This window comes from Coturnix japonica, chromosome Z (genome assembly GCF_054131305.1).
Source record: "Coturnix japonica strain WE chromosome Z, WE-NBRP24, whole genome shotgun sequence".
NCBI lineage: Eukaryota > Metazoa > Chordata > Aves > Galliformes > Phasianidae > Coturnix > Coturnix japonica.
The window spans coordinates 52,866,740-52,883,946 of NC_140702.1; the positions used below are offsets into that span (position 1 = coordinate 52,866,740).

The window sequence follows — 17,207 nt, forward strand, 5'->3', positions numbered from 1 at the left end:
ATGTTAAAACAACTTTGGACAGCAGCTGTGCTCAGTAAGATGTAATTCAAACCTTTGGTTTTGGCTTACTGATAGATGTCATGGGCTTCTCTCTAACTTCAGAACATTGTTTTTTGTGCTGCTGCCCAAACCTGCACACAGTGCTCATGGCGATGCCAGACCATGCAGTGCAGATGGGACAGCACCTTTCCTCACCCAGCAGCCATGTCTCCAGGTGGATGCCCCAAGATGGTGACGCTGCCCTGACCCTGGCCTCCTTTCTGTGCAGAGCTGAGGTGCCCTGGCCTCTGCTGTGTGCTGGCACTTGGGGCACTGGCACAGAGTTAGGCACCATACCTGGAAGTGCCTCCACTGGACTTTGCTTTGCTTTTGTACATTTTCATCCCAGGTCCAGGTCAGTGCCAGGCAGCTGCCTGTGTGATCCCCCTCCTTTCTGACCGAACCCCCTGCCTGTTGTGTGGCTGCTGAAGTCATTGCTGACCCTGAACTGTTGTTGAACCCTGATCTCTTGCAGCCACTGTTTGTTCTGGGACATTAAATTTTCCCTTGTACATCACCATGCCCTGTGTTACCCCTCCAGCACACAGTTGGCACTGGGACCTTCCTGCTGCCTTGGTGAGCTCGTGCCCATGGCTGCCAGCCTGTTTCTCTGAGGAGAGCTCAGCCAAAACATCCTCCCCACACTCTGCTGACTTCCTTTTTTTTCTAGAAGGTCACAGAAGTATTTCAGTGTGAAACTCAATTATGTGTTACACAGGAACAAATGGGCAGAACTGTAGCTGGGTCTCTGTTGTGATATCAGCTGCTGCTTCACTGGGAACAGAACCACAGAATGGTAGAGAATCACAGCATTGTTTGAGTTGGAAGGGAGCCTGAATGGTCACCTAGTCCAGCTGCAGTGCACAGGGACACCTACAGCTAGATCAGGTTCTTAAAGCCCCGTCCAGCCTGACAATTAATGATTCCAGGGACAGGGCATCCACCATCTCTGGCAACTTGTTCCAGTTCCTTATCACCTTTATTGTAATTAACTTCTTCCTTATGTCCAATCTAAATCTCCATTCTTTTTGTTTGAAACCATTTCTCCTTGTCCTGTCACAGCACACCCTGCTGCAGTCTGTCCCTTCCTTCTTACAGACCTTTAGATCCCAAAATTCCACTCTGAGGTCTCCCCACAGTGACCCCCTCCCTGTGCTGAACAGCCCCTGCTCTCTCAGCCAGTCCATGATTTGTGCGGGGCAATTTATGGCAACTCTCATTCTGTAAGATCTGATAAAATCATAGAGTCATAGAACCATTAAGGTTGGAAAAGAACTCTAAGATCATGTAGCCCAACTGTCAGCCTGTATCTTAAGGTTAAACAAGACCATAAATAAATAAAATAAATAATGTAGCAGAATCACAGAATAGTCTGGGTTGAAAGGGACCACAATGATCATATAGCTTCAACCTCCTGCTGTGCATGGGGTCACCAACCACCAGACCAGGCTGACACATCACGAGAGTGGAGCTGACTGCTCTCCACAGGACATCACTCACTCCTGCTGCCATCGCCTCCATCACTGCCTGCCCAAATCATCCAGGGGTTCCTGTTCATCGGGTCCCTGGAAGGGACAACACTCCTGCACATTTGTATTTACTAACCTGGGGTAGGAAGGAGATTTACTTTGGCAAGTGAGTTTATTACCATAGTTCCTGGCATTACCAATTTCCTGGCACTAGAAAACTGTTTGCAATAGCAGCTCTCTTTTTGTAGTTCTTAAGCCCCAGACTGTTTCATCATTTTGAGCCAGCTATCAGGAAGTGACCGATAGACCATTTAACCATGCAATTCCCTGCTTGGAACCACCAAGTCTGAAGTGACCTCCTTTCTAGAACCACGTTTTTGTCTTAGAAAACTGCATTTTTTCCCCATTCGGCTCTGCTTCTTCTGCTTTGAAGAATGTATCTTTGAACACACTTATCCGGCCCAGTTTCTCTATTAGTATTTTCTTAATGATACTTAACCCTTCAAATTATTTTCCACTTTTTATTTATTTGTTTGTTTGGAGTTTGATTAAGCACACGGTGGGACTACTAACACTTGTAAAGCACTGGGAGATAAGGGCGGCTGCAGTAAATGCAGGTGATTCATGGAAACAGGAACACTGAGAAAAGAGAGCAGGCAAGGAGTTTCACTCTCAGTTTTACTTTGATAAATTAAGACGGTATGCAGCTCCTGATATAATTAATACACTCCTAATGCACGTCCCACAACACCCCTGTTCAGCTGTTTGTATTTGGAGACCAAGCAGTACCTTGTGCAGGAGGCCTGAGTAACACCATAAGCCTCTGTCCCTTATGGCCTCAGCAGAAGCAGCTGCCAGGCACTGGACAGGCTGGTGATGCACTTTCTCCTGCATGCACCTTCAAACATGGAAAATTTTAATGGAAACTGTTCTCATTACACAGGCAAAATCTATATTTGTAGTGTTTCCAGATTTAATTACGTCAGTGCGCCAGGTCAGCTAGAACCTGAACTGAAAGCTCAAGCTTTCATCTCCATCAGTAAGGTACTTCTGCCAGGGAAACTGGCATGCAGTCCTTGCACGAGGGAGCTCCATTAGTGCCAGAGAACAGCACTCCTATCTCAATCAGTGCTGCTCCTCCTGAGGCGCATCCCTGCACGCTGTATGGTGCAGCAGCAGCAGCGGGTCACTAACAGGGCACTGTGCTGTCATCGCCTCACTCACCTTCACCTGTGCACTTGAAACCTTTCATCCTCCATGGGAGCACTGTGTGTACACTATGTGGCAATGCAAACACTCTCTAAAGGGCAGCCCTCAGTGAGACAGAGAGGTAGGACACACAGATGAAGGAAAATAACAGCCGGGTGACTCCGTCCTCAATATTTTGGTATCTGTTTGTTTGTTTTTGTATCCTGTTCTATCACATCACCATCTCCCATGGGAGATGCACCCAAGGACTGCTGCACAACCACTGAGGGCAGGTTCTCACTGAACGCTCAGTAGCTGCTGAGCTCGAGGCCTTTTCCACCTTCAACAAAATACCTTCTGTGCACAGTTGGTAGGACCACTGCAAACAGCTGCTAAGGAAAAACAAAAAACATTGTTCAACCTTTTTTTGCAGCCATTTGATCGCTGTAAGGAGCGGGATGCCAATGTTCTCACCCTTTTCCCAAAGGATTTTCTGTGTAGCAGATGCCAGTTTTAGCGCTCCTTGTGTGTGGAAGCACATAACCCCACACCACGTAACAAAGCCAGGGCTTTATTCTAACTTACAACTCAGTGTAGATAACACCTAATTTAAGGAATTTTAAGACAGAGCCAAAGGTACAAATTCAGTGTTTTGAAAGAAATCTGACTGTTGTTTGTTAGTTTGGCTGTTGTGCATGTTTTTAATAAATGCAAATGGTGCTCTACTCTCACAGTGCTTCCTTTGTTCCAGCACAAGGTGTGCCTGCAGCAGGAAACAAAACTCAACCCGTGGGCTTGAATCAAAGCCTGCGCTATGTCCCAATGTCACATATACTCATAATACCAGATTTCTTCTGCTGTGACTAAACTTACACAATTGACATAATTTACATCAGTCAAACCTGTCAACATGAAATGTTCTCTTCAAACGTGTTTCATCACCATTTTGACAGCAGCTGACGTAGCACATGCACGTATACATTCAAAATTAACAGCATGCCAACAGTTTGGAATGCTGCGTCCAGATGTGGAGTCCTCAGTACAGGAGAGACATGGACCTATAGGAGCACATCCAGAGGAGAGACACACAGACGATCCAGTTATTTAATTTAAACTTAACCGAAGTTTCCTTGGAGCGTGGCATCTGTGATGAAGAATTCACGTATCAGTAACTGATTGAAGGTACACGGTCATTAATACAACGTACCTTACTGCAGAAAAACTGTATCAGCAGTTACGTGTAAATTAAGATTAGATTTTCAACCAGAACACAGCCTGATAAGAAATATGTTCCTTTGGGCTGAGAAGTCCACCAGGGCATTAAGAGTCATCTTGTTTCTGGGGCAATGGGGGGAAAAAACATTCGAACATTTTACACTTGGCATTTGTTTGTATTTACCTTTTGTAACAGATACTCAGTAGAGATGGAAAAGAAATCAGCACCGCCATTTTATTCAACTAAAAGTACAGCTCAATGACACGTGGAAATAGTTTAGATCAGTGCAATAAATGAATGAACAATAATTTACTGACATGCATCGTGCATCACATGTGAAATTACTACCTTGAGTTTGTTAAGAATCTTTTGGTGTAATTCACAACTTTTTGTACTTCCTATGTGCTCAGCTGTAATGCCTGCAGTCAAACACAAGTTCGTTAAGATACATTTATAGAGCTGGTTTGTTTTTGCCGTGGTTTTTACTTGGTGGGTATCAGCGTTGGGCTGAGAGATCAGTGCAGATGAAATGCAAAACACGTACGAAAATGCAGAAATCCGTTTGTAAGAGGGAGGTGCCCTCAGTGACAGGGACTGCAATAAATAATTAACTTCTCTTTTCTGCTCCAATCTGGCTGCCCATAAACTACAAGTCAGTTCACCTTAAGAAGCTGACCACGGCCTGAGAAAAGCAAAATAAATACATACTTTTAAAACACGCGAGATCTGCGTGCCATCAGATCTTTAAATGTAGCAAGAATGATAAATCATTTCAGGTGAGAATCAAGCATCTCACGATACAGCACCAGGCAGTATAACTAATTTGGAAATGAGAAAGTCTAATTCTCTGCTTTGCTCCTACATACATTTCACTTTGCAGCGAAGATGGATAAACCACAAAAATAAACAAATGAGACCAGGAATCGGGAAGAGAGAAGATGTTCTACAGCACTGAAGTGATACTGGAGTGATACTGAAGTGACTCTGCTTCTGGCAGAGATGATACCCATTGCTGGGTTTCACAACCTGAAGTTTAAAATACAGGTTAGAATTAAATGAACGTGCAGCATTCCTCCTCCACCAAACACCACACCTTTGGATAAAGGACAGATGTTCAGTTCCTGCTTTCAGAGCTGTAATGCAAGACACTGCTGACGCTGCTTCTGGGAAACCTTCACACGCTATGAAAGAGAAATCCGCAGTCACAACAATCCCTTTACGGTTGTTATGCTTCTTCATTCTCCTTTCCAAGGGACAAACAAACAACAAACGAAAAACAACCATCTTTATTAGCTGTAATATAGAGGATAATCAGGCCCACAGTACAGTCAGACAGCTTTCTGTAGGCGTACATTTCTAGTGTGAAGAACAAACAGGGCAGAAACTGCTGAAAGAAGGCACATTTTAAAATGGTGTAACACTTTCCATACAAAGCCTTGTGCACTCCAGAGGACCTATAGAACTCTGTACTCTGAGAAGGCCTCTGGCAGTATTAGGCTTCAGTTCTTTATTCCTTTTTCTAATTTTGATTCCTTTATCCTAATACCAACACTGTGCAATTTAAGTAATGCTAAACATAAACACATCGCCAGATCATTGTGCCTTTTGTTAAGTATTTCCAAAGAAATATTCCCTTTCACCACCTGCTAATCACTAACTAGGATAAGTAAGGCCCCATCTCCGTAGAGGGCAATGAAATACAGTGAAAACTAAACCAAACAAAACCCATTAATAACAGACATTTCAGGAATCAGAGAACGATGGAGTAGTCTGGGATGGAAGCATAGCTTTATGTGAATCAGAGAGACACTGATGTGTCGTATTGTTCAGTTCCAACTCTGAGGAGACAAACAGCAAAATCATGCAAGAGGGAGGAAACTGGAACCTGCTCTGTGCAGGCAGCAGGAGTCATCATCTCCCTCTTGTCACCCAGGTGTCCCCTATGCAACAAAGCTCTGGGGATGGAAAGATGAGAGAGTGGAGGTCATGGTTCAAAACTGGAAAAGGACAACCCTGTTAAGTTGGCCCAACCAAAGTCCCAAGTCAGAATCAGTGACACCGAAGAACAGATCTTCTGGCCCTCCAGTACTTAAAGGGATCCTATACACAGGAGGTAGACTGTCTTTTAACACAGACAAATAGTGATAAGACAAGGGAGAATGTTTTTAACTGAAATAAAGTAGATTTAGATTAGATGTTGAGGCAAAATTCTTCACTCGGTGGGTGGTGAAGCACTGGCTCAAGAAGCTGCAGATGCCCCAACCCTGGAGGTGTGGAAGGCCAAGGTGGATGGGGTGCTGCATGGCCAGATCTGGTGGGTGGCAACCCTCCCCATAGCAGGGACTGGAACTGCGTGATTTTGAGGTCTCTTCTAACCTAAAACATTCTATACCTCTATGGTTGAGGTCTCCACATAGCTCTGTCTTCTCCAAGCTAAACAGGCACACCTCCCTCAGCCTTTCTTCACAGGGAAAGTGTTTCAGCCCTCTGATCATCATTGTGATCCTACCCTGGACCTGATCCAACAGCTCTAAGTCTTTCTTGTGCTGGGGCCCCAGACCTAGATGAAGTACTCCAGGTGAGGCCTCTCAAGGGCTCAGCAATCACCTTTCTGTCCCTGCTGGCCTCTATTGATGCAGCCCAGGATACTGTTGGCCTTCCGGGCTGCAAGGGCACACTGCTGATTCATGTCCAGCTTCTCATCCACCAGGACTCACAATTCCTTCCAAATAACCTTTTTAATATGAGACATTTTCTGTGAAAATCAGTTAAAAAACACTTTTATTTTGAATAGCTCGTAATCATTGCTACTGTTTTCAACCCGCAACATATTCATACTTTTCTTTAAGAAGCTCATTTATGAGGAAACCTCTATTTCACCTTAACAATAATGCATTTTATTTTGTAGTTAGGTTGATACTGCACCTAAGAGAAAATGCTGTATGCCAGTAACGTAGTGAGGTCTTTAATCAAAATTTGAAACAATTTTTATTTTCTTGCAACTTCCAGAATCTTCCCTAGAGCTTATGTTTTACTGTAATAACATATGGCTTAAATATTAAAATTCTCTACCTCCAATTTAAATATTCATAATTTATACATTTTAAATTAAGCACTTCAGTCGACACACATAATAATGTAACCACTGTCTTCTCCTTTCTAATCATTAGCCTGCAAACTGGGTATCAAATGACAACAGAATTTAGTATAAACACTGTATTATGGCAGTGTTCAAACTGGTGTAGACCCACAGTTCCACATTTTGAATTACAAATAGCATTCCTTTAAAAACTGCTGAATACCAGAGCCCAGCAGGAAAACAAATAACTTACTTCGAAATCCTAATTGGTGTTTTTCACAAGTGTGACAAACTACTGAATTCAAGTACTTAGCACCTATACAGAATTTTACATTTTTAAAGTACTATACAAATGCTATCCAGATGAAATGTAGGCAGACTGCAAATCCAGAATGTTTGGTGATCAGATGAATGGAAACAGCAAAACAGAATGTAATTACTACAGTGATATTAAGTACTTCATTAATCAGTACTTCATGAAAAGCCAGCTGCATGTGAATAGTAATGGGAGACCAGACAATCTACAAAGGGCATGTACAGATACGAAATGTTAATACCATTTGTGGAGCAGGTTACTGTGACCACAAGGAAACCATTCCAGTGACAAGCACGGCCTGTTTCAAGTGTGTTACAGAAGACTAAGATACATCACCCTTATACGTCAATGTGGATTCCATGTTTTATAGACATTAGTTCTCTAGTTCCTGTTAAATACATAATAAATGAGCATAGATGAGGTAAAGATGCTGTAATTGCCACATAGAGCCAGTATGGCAAAGGAGGAGTTTTTCCGAATGGGCAGATCCAGAGGCCGTGACGAATCCCATCACGGACGTGATGAGAAGTCCAGGATATAAACAGCATCCAAGGAAGAAAGCACCATGAGTCTTTAAGCCTGAAAAGGTGCATAACAAGCTTTAATGTCAGAGCCACAACAGGAATCACAGTAGAGCAATGAAGGAGTGGTCTCCGGGGAAGACTCAGAGCAGCCTGCAGAAGAGAAGAACATAATTGGCAACAGCGACGATCATGACAAGAAAGGAAGATTTTATGTGCATTTACATTTGTGGTGCCATCTGGCTAAGTGGAAGTGCAAAGGAAAACATATCATTCCTTTCCAATGTGGCTAATCAAAATCAACAGCATGAACAGTCAGGTAAGCAGCAGGGCTGACGGTGCTGGGACAAGTTTTTCTCTGTTGTCCAAATCATACATCCTGCTAAGCAGTACTAATGGAAACAGAGGAAGGGAGCGGTATAAGGAATGCTATTTGTCATTGAGTCACAGGGCATACTGGATCCTTTATAGTAGGCTGCACTGATCATATATACTTAAGATAATAAAAAGGAAAACAACCATACAATATGCTTGAAATATTTAATGGGATCTATTGGTATTTATTTTCAAAAACACATCCTGTAATACATTTCATTTACTACCTGTAAAGTGCTAGTTTGACTATATCTAATAGAGACATAATTTCTAATTTAACAAAAAATACTGCAGTTACATGTATTTTATTTGCCTTGACATAGTATTATTCATGAGGAGGGAAATGACACATTCAGAATCTATTATGTGAATCATTTCTGATTTTAATTAACAGTTTGTTTAATGTTAACTCAGGTGAAAGCCTGATTTTGGGCTTTAATTAAGATGAATGTCCAGCTAGTGGAAGGACGCACTACAGGAGATATCAAATTTAAGAAACGGCAATCATCAATTAAGAACGCACTTGAGAAAATTCTATGGATGTACTTAATAGCAACAGTTATAATTACTTCCACAAACTCAAAGGACACTAAAAAAAGTTCTGGATTTCAGAAATGATTAAGTAGATTCTTTGGGTAAGTTTTAATGAAGGACTGATAAGATGACAGGACTAAAAACTTGACAAATTCAAAGCAGAACAACAACAACAAACATCTCAGTCTTTTAATTATGAAGGTATAGGCCCAAATTCTTCAAGTTGGTAAAAGGGGCATATTTTCTACAGATGTATTTTTGTTTCATGTAAGTAGACCATTAGGGGATTAAAGTGCAACAATCTCGTGATGTGGAAACTGTCACCTATCCCATAAAGATAGTCAGATTTTTGTGACTGGCTAAAAACCTCTATTTTGTAAACGCGTCAGGCCACCAAAATGCTGTTGCTGAAGTTGTCAAAGAAGAATAATCTGTTAACTCTTCCTTCCTTTTCCTATGAAGAAAGGCTGAGGAACCTGAGCTTATCCAGCTTGGAGAAGGCCCTGGGGTGACCTCACTGCAGCCCGCCAATAGAGGGAGCTTAAAAGCAGGAGGAAGACTGACTTTTTGCATAGGCAGCGATAGGACAAGGTGAAACATTTTTATACTAAGTAATAAGAGATTTAGGTTAGATGTTAGGTGGAAACTTAACTCAGAAGGAGGTGAGGCACAGGCTGCCCAGAGAAGCTGCGGATGCCCCAGCCCTGGAGTGGTTCAAAGTCAAACTGGATGGGACCCTGAGCAGCTTGAGCTGGTGGGTGGCAGCCGTGCCCATGGAAGGGGGCTGGAACTGGGTTTTCTTTAAGGTCCCTTCCAACACAACCCAAGCCACTTTGTGATTCTATGATTTTACAGTAACATCCTTGACTTGACAGGCCCAGGAAAGAGAGAGATGTCGTTCTGTTCGGCAACATGACCTATTATACTTTTACTCCTACCAGTCAATCTAGTTGGCCAGATATTTAAAAAACATCAGGACACGCCTTTTCTACATTAATGCCCCTGAAAAAGCGGAACATCATGGTGTATGCAGACTGAGGGAGATGTCTACCATGAGAGACTGGGCGGCAGTTGCAAAGCAAACTGGAAAAAGTTGCAAAAATAGCCTATGGGATGTATTCATAACACAAGTGACCTTTATCATATACCTAACCTAGTTGCAAAATCTTCCTGAAGGTCCTGCTCCCCCAGCCCTTCTCACAACCACAGTGAGGTAGAGATGGGAGACTCAAAGCACATGCAGAAGAACCCAAGGAAACTAATGCACATGGGGATAGCAATGAGTTTATTTAACATGGGCTTCAACACTTGTACTCTGTGATTCTCCACAAGCTCAAGGTCACTAGTATTGAGTCCATATCTGTAAATTCAGTCTTCAATTCACTGTGTGTGTGCAAAGCTTTTTCTCCAGAAATGATCCACTGAAGCCCAGACTGAGTCATCAGTGGCTTAATAAACATCTGTTACATATGTTTGCCAGTACAAAAGCCTGTGTGTCACCAGCTGCATTTTCTACACTTTCACAAGCTGGTAATTTTTAATTACCAAGCTAGCAATTTCCACACAACTATTCTGCAACGTAAGTATTTGGACCACAGCACTGGGGGAGAATTCTCATGCAAGTCACACCTGTATCACATTTAACCCATCATGTCATCCTAGTTTATCAGCAAAGCTGAACACAACGGTGGGTTCAGTGACGATCAGACTTTTGTACCTTTTGTGTGCCATTATACAGAGTGAAAACTTCCTGGAATATGCTGAAGAACAAATTCTAGGTAGCAAAGTCTTTATAGAGTTCACACTTGTTGCCAGAGACAGTGTGGGCAAGAGGTCATACCAAATACTACTTGGTACTCAAATATTTATCAGTGTATCGAGTATAAATTGTATGAATACACAGGTGACTATTTACCCTAAATACTCCAGAAAAATAATGACAAAACAATAGCCAAATCGTTCACACAACAAGCTGTGTCAGCAGGAACAAGAGGAGGAGGCTGATGGTAGCAACTCACAGCAGATGGTAATGCTGCCTTGTGCTCCATAGAAAAATTACTTAAAAAAAATGGAATCAATCATCACATTTAATATGATGATTAAGAGCTTTAAAATAAATGGTGTATAATAATGTAAAAGATACTACTGTTATAAATTAGTAATAGTGGTGTGGTTACTTAACTAGATTTCTTAATTTATTAGTTCCTTAGTAATGTGTTGCTTAAGCAATAAACACTGTAGTCTCATAAATCAGTTACTCCCAATCTAGAAACATGAAGTGTGGGAGACACAAACAGTAAAAGGGTCCTCCATGAAGTAATGAGCTACGCAGGCAATAGTCTGAAATTACAACACACAACAGAAAGTGGTATGATATTAAGCTGCAGAATGAAAAATCACGTACTAAAAATCAAGTTCAGCTGGTCAGGCAGACAAATTTATGAGGATGACTTTAGGTCACAAACTACAAAGACTGCTGGCAGTACAAGAAGATGTAAAACTTGATTTTTTACTCTGTTTTTAAAAAGACAGAACTGCAAGTGATAGTAAAAGGGATCAGCCCAGGCTGCTCAACCCAAATCTATGCTGATTTTGCAGAATTCTGTATATGGTTTGGGACTGGATCCTTTAAAGATAATTTAGTCAGACAGCAGTTCAGATGAGGCCAGATAAATGGAAGAAGGTTTATAAAACATAAATCCAGGTGCACTAGCTTTGTTTTGTGAGTCACTTAGTTAAGAAGCCTGTTGCAAAGAATATGTTTTTCAAGCTATAAGAGTAACGCTGTTACTGTAAGAGCCTACAGACTTGCACAGGATGCAGCTATTAGGTAAAACATCCTTTATTAGCCCAATTAACCTATGCAGGAAGGAAGAGATAAGTGGGCAAGTGGCTATGACAAGGTTTTTGGTCATCTTGCCTTCTTACTTTCAGACATTTAGATTTAAAAAATCTAGCAGTTCCATGACAGGATGCTCTGTTCTCTAAACCAGCGCTGGTGGGGAGTGCCGCCCAGTGGTCATTATTAACAAAAACACCGGCGCTAATCGCAACTACCAGAAAAAGCAGCACGAACGTTTCAAAAAATACTTCTTCATAACCAGTCTAAAACCACGTATTACTTGTATTTATTAACTTTAAAATAAGAAATATGCATGAGAATAGTTAGATTTAACTGCTGCAATAGAACATCACAGGACTCGTTAATCTGGTTAATTTTTTTTTATTTTTTTTTTAGATTTTGTAGTATTTCCATATACAAAAAGCACAGAAAAGGGGAGAACCGGGGACTACCGAAGCAAGAACACCACTGTGCAACAGTATATGCTGAGGGCCAACAACGCAGGCAGCAGCTGTGTAGAAAAGGGCCCAGTGTCCTTGCAGATGCAGAGTCAAATGGTGTCTCAGGCTGCAGAAGGACAGCATTCTGTGAAGCACTGCAAGTCAAGGGAGGTGATGCTTCCCCTCTCCTCAGTACTTCTAAGGCCACCTCCAGAGTTACTGGAGTGTCCAGCTCTGAGCTCCCTGGTACACAGGAAAGATGGAACTACAGGAGATGGAGTCCAGTGAAGGACCACAGTGGTAATAAAGGAAAAATCTCCCTCATGAGGAAAGGCTGAGAGAGCTGGGACTGTTCAGTCTGGAGAAGAAGAGGTTAATGGGAGGCAGATCTCAGCAAGTTCTGCAACTATCTGAATGAAGGGTCATACAGATCAGCACATACAGATCAGACTGACTTTTTCTCATAAAGCTGGGAATGCACTCCTGAAGCACATAAGATTAGGGAACAGGACACACTTAAAACACTGGAGAACGACTTCAAAAATTGGTAATGCCAATTTGGTACTACTAATTCTACTGAGAAACTCTGTTCTAAAAGGCAGTTCTGCAAATGGATGATGCTCACACATATTCACATATTCATTTTTCTCCTTTTTATTAACAAGTTTAACACTTGCTTGATTCTCTTTTACAGCCAACTATATTTAAGGCCAAACTCAGTCTGCCTTTTTGAAGATGACCAGTCATGTACTGCTGGGTGTGGGAAAAATGTTTAAAGATGGCTAAGACCAAATATACCACTTCTGAGTATGACTAGTTGAATGAAACAGAACAGAGAATTGTAGAATCATTTTTGAAGGGACTTTTAAAGGCCATCTAGGCCAACTCTCCTGCAATGAATAGAGACATCTGCAGCAAGACTGGTTTGCTGAGAGCCCTGTCCAGCACAGCCTTGGATGTCTCCAGGGACAGGGCACCCACCAACTCTTTAGGCAACCTGTTCTGGGGCTTCACAACCCTCATCCTACAACATCCTTTTTCTGTTTAAGGAGTTCCCAGAAGATTCAGAACAAGATGCACACTGGAAGCTCCTACCCACAGCTGGTAAAGGACAGTTTAACAGCTGGACAACCTACTTTCCAGATTTCGACTTCTTATTGTAAAACAGAATGGGATAATCCAGTTTACAAACAAGGCATGTATGGCAACACTTACCTGCTGAACTTGGGTAACAAAGCACCAAAGTGATTCCAATAGGATGTTGTGTGAAAGAGGCTTTCAAAACTTCTTTTTTTCAGAAGCTTTTAAAGAGCAGAACTTAACTCAGCATTTCTTTGTTTTAAAATCACCATCAATTATATAAAAATATAAATTCCCACATATCTTTTAAAAAATTACCAGACTGTATCATCACTGAAACTTTTTTTGTTTAGGATGCAGTAGAACAATAAAGTAAACAGAGATAAAGAAAATATGCATTCACCAGGCCATTCACTTACCTTTAATGACAGGGAGCCAGCATGTATGAAGTGGTCCACGTCAATGACAGAGGCAAGGAAGCCAGCCAGCGTAACTTCAGTGAAGTCACTTTTCTTCCTGAGTCCAATCACTATGGCCCAGGACCACATTCCCAGTATACCATGCACTGCATTATCACAGAAGGCTCGGAGCCAGTCATTCTGCTGAATGAAGGAGAGCTGCAGAAGCCTGTCTGCTGCAAAGCAGAATATTCCCAAACCTAGACTAGAAATAACTGAAGCTGTGCTGAAAGTCTGGAGAAGGGCATGGGCCTTTTCAGTCTCAGATGCCATGGCAAAAATCAGGTGACAGCACACAAAATGTCATCAGGGTATACAATATGCATTGTCCTGCGTATCTTCAGTTCTGTAAATGGCAGAAAGAACACAGTATTAAAGAGAAAAAAAAAGAATCCATTAGCACAAAGCATTTGACATCACAGCTAAATGGGCATAAGAAAACAAATTCCATGTTCACATGTAAGATTCCTAGAGAATCTTTGGTTTCAGTTAAGCAAATCTATGTGACAGACCTAAATTAAAACGCTTGTCCTGTTCCAACCTGAACACGCACCTGTGTAACAGAGGTAGCTCTAACTCTGCTCTCTGAAATCCTCAGTTTCACAAAATGATTTGAGTCACATCTATGACGTGACAGTGAATATATTTCAAGATTCCTCTTGCTCCTAAATTCAAAGTTAGTCACCAAAATTGAATATTTTTCACTGGAGCAAAAGATAAAAAGATTCATTTTTGAGGATTCCTAGGACTGATGCTCAACAATCACAAACCCCTCCACGCCACAGGTGTTAAAACTTACTTTCTAAACCAGAATCCTGAAACACTATTTTCACTTACATACCCTGTAAAGATATTTATTATCAGCACAATACCCTTTTCTGAGCTACTTCTTGTTTGTCTTGGAGACTGGCAACTAGAAAAAGCATTACAAAAACCAGAACAACTGGAATAACTTTATTAAAAAAAAAACCTAATAAAACCTATCATAAATACAGAGGCAGCACTATTCAATCAACCCGAGGTAACCCTTATAAAACAGAATGACATATGCTTTTCATGACCATGGTGACCAAGTAGCTGCTGCTTCCAGGCCTCACCTACTATTTCCGACATTACCTGTATGCCAGCTCTTTTCTGAAAGGAAGGAAAAAAAGAAGCAAACTAATCCCAGTAATGCTATTTTTCAAAAGGTGACCATTCTAATGTGAAAATACAGGCACTACTTTTAGTATTAATAATCACTTGAAGGTCCTTAAGTAATATTTATGCTCTGTAACTCTTAAAAACCCTGTGATGAATTGCACAAGGTGATTTCTCAGATGTCCCTGCCCTTAAATAACTGCTTGATACCTCACAATAAATTTCAGGGGGATTCCAAGGTCCAAAAGACCCCTGCCCTGCAAAGACACAAGTGCAAGATACCTGGATTACAAAAACAGAGTACCTGTATCTGTGAGAATATTAAAAAAAGAAAGAAAAAAGAAGCACTTGGAAAAAAAATACCCTCACATAAAACACACTCTGTAGCTTTGTTGTGTTAAAAAAGCACTGAAAGGAGGTTTTAAAATCTCCTTTCAGCACCAATTCTAGCCATCTGTTATGCTCTTCTGTATTTCTGGGCAGCCCTGGAGACTGAGCACAGTTTCAAAGCACACATCCTAATAGGCTGCTATTCCTGTGAGACACAGGGAATCTTGCTCATCTTATTGCCAGGCCAGGTAAATTTTTATTCTAAAAAGGCTTTTCCTGAATGCATCAGACCTCCTTTAAAAAATGAATTTAAAAAGGTATACTTCTAACAGTGTTAAAAGACTTCAGGATTTTAAACATATTATTACTCATAAGCCCCAGAAAAAATGTAAAACATTTTTTTCTGGCTTATTTACATGCCTGCTCATTGTAGAATTATCCATGACTGACTTCAATCTTCATAGAAAATAAAAAGCACGCCAAGCCATTTATTTGGAAAAGGTTAAAAAAAGCAAAGAACACATGAATAATACATGGCCTTTGCATAACATGTAAAAAAGCAGGTGGAGTTTAGAGCTTGTTAACCATGACTGTGCTGTGCCTCTTCTGAATAAACATGCAGACACTAAATACTTCCTGCCATTTTTTTGGAGAGGGGTTTATAATATACTGCGTATATCTGAATAAATTCCACTTTAAGAAACAAAGAGCCATAGCCTCAAAAAGGTTCACTCTGCTCAGCCACAGTGTAAAACTGGATTAACACTGACATGATATTTCTCCAAGAAACCAGGCTGGGAAGAACTGCTGCAGCAACATATCCATAAAACTCATGTCAGTATTCAGAACCAAACTCACCCTGGGCCTGTGAGAACACATCTTTGCAGTTGCTTATTTCCAGTATAAAATGTGGTCTGTGCTGTCAGCAGAGCTGAGCTGCTGTATCCAGTTGGGTCCAGAGACCAAGAACAGTTTCTTCCATGCCTAAGTAAAACAAAACAGGCACTGAAAGCATTGATGGTGCACAAAGCATTGCAAACTCTGTAAGAGAACAATCAAAAACACAGAAAGCCTTCCCTTCAGATTACCAAGTATGCCTATAGCAAAACTGCCCTTCCTAAACAGCATCTACCACCTCTTACAAATGAAAACAACTGCTCCATGTGGGGAAAGAAATAACAAATCAAGCCACATCCTGGGTATAGAAGCAGAATCATAGTTATGGATGGTACATCCTTCTTAAAGCAGAAAGGGAGAGGAGGTATATTACCAGAATACTTATGATGCTGACTGAAGGCTGGGGGTGGTCAGCACAGTTAGTGTGCCAAAAACAGGCTGGGTCTGCATAAAGCGCATGCACCGTTGTTACACAGCGCTGTTCAGAGCTGGCACTTCTCGTGACACCCTTACAGGCCATCAGGTATTCGTCACAACCTCTGTCTGCACAGCCAAAGTGAAATGCTGACTGTAAATTTAATTTAAGGAAATTATAAGAGAAAATAACAGACGTGCTGCTGTCACCGTAAATTACCGACATAAGTAGAAGTCCATATCAAAGCTGAAAAAAAATGCATCTGGGGAGAAATCAGACTCAAAGATGCCTTTCAGCTCGTGGTACAGAGCAGCACAATCCAATGGCCAAAAGCAGCAGTTAGAAACACTATCACCCTCCAGAATTTTTGCTCCAATTTAGCAAGAAGTTGTTGGATGTATGCAGAGGTACAGAGCTGCAATTCATAAAACTGCTTTTTACACAAGAAGTCAAAACACCACGGGGATCACCTGAAAACACCGATACTAATTTATGTGCAAAACCTCATGACGTGCCATTACCCTTTAAGACACAAGCTCAAGCCGTGTCTTAAAGGTTAAATGGGTGCCCTCCGCCGCCGCCCCCATATCACCGAGCTGAGGCCGCTCAGACGCGGGGCACAGCGCGGCACAGCCCGCACGGAGCGCTGAGGAGCCCGAGCGCCGCGGAGCAGCGGGCGGCACGGCGGGCTCGTGGCTCTGCGCGCAGCGCGGGCCGCCCCATCACCCACCTGACGAGCACAACCGGCCCCGGCTCGGCTCCAACACGGGAACGGGAGCGGAGCGGGACGGCACACGGCAGCGGGGCGAGGAGGCATGCGTGGCCGAGGAGCACCACGGGAGCGGCTCCACGCCTCCTGCTCTGTGAG

The 17,207-nt window shown here is 42.0% G+C and overlaps 1 protein-coding gene across 1 annotated transcript; it reads right to left on the bottom strand.

Moving 5' to 3' along the window:
* Positions 1–5,180: 5,180 nt before the first annotated feature.
* On the bottom strand, positions 5,181–17,164 carry TMEM267 (transmembrane protein 267). The gene is made up of 4 exons (XM_015848661.3): positions 17,070–17,164; positions 15,886–16,011; positions 13,519–13,903; positions 5,181–7,981 (listed from the first exon to the last, which is right to left on the bottom strand). The coding sequence occupies exons 3-4, from the start codon at positions 13,828–13,830 to the stop codon at positions 7,646–7,648; spliced, it is 648 nt and encodes a 215-aa protein (XP_015704147.1). The 5' UTR covers positions 13,831–13,903; positions 15,886–16,011; positions 17,070–17,164; the 3' UTR covers positions 5,181–7,645.
* Positions 17,165–17,207: the final 43 nt, after the last annotated feature.

Excerpts from the sequence above, each read along its gene's own strand:
- TMEM267 (XM_015848661.3), bottom strand. The coding sequence starts at position 13,830 with ATGGCATCTGAGACTGAAAAGGCCCATGCCCTTCTCCAGACTTTCAGC. Across the intron at positions 7,982-13,518 it reads CTGGCTCCCTGTCATTAAAG|GCTGCTCTGAGTCTTCCCCG; the intron begins GTAAGTGAATGG and ends TCTCTTCTGCAG.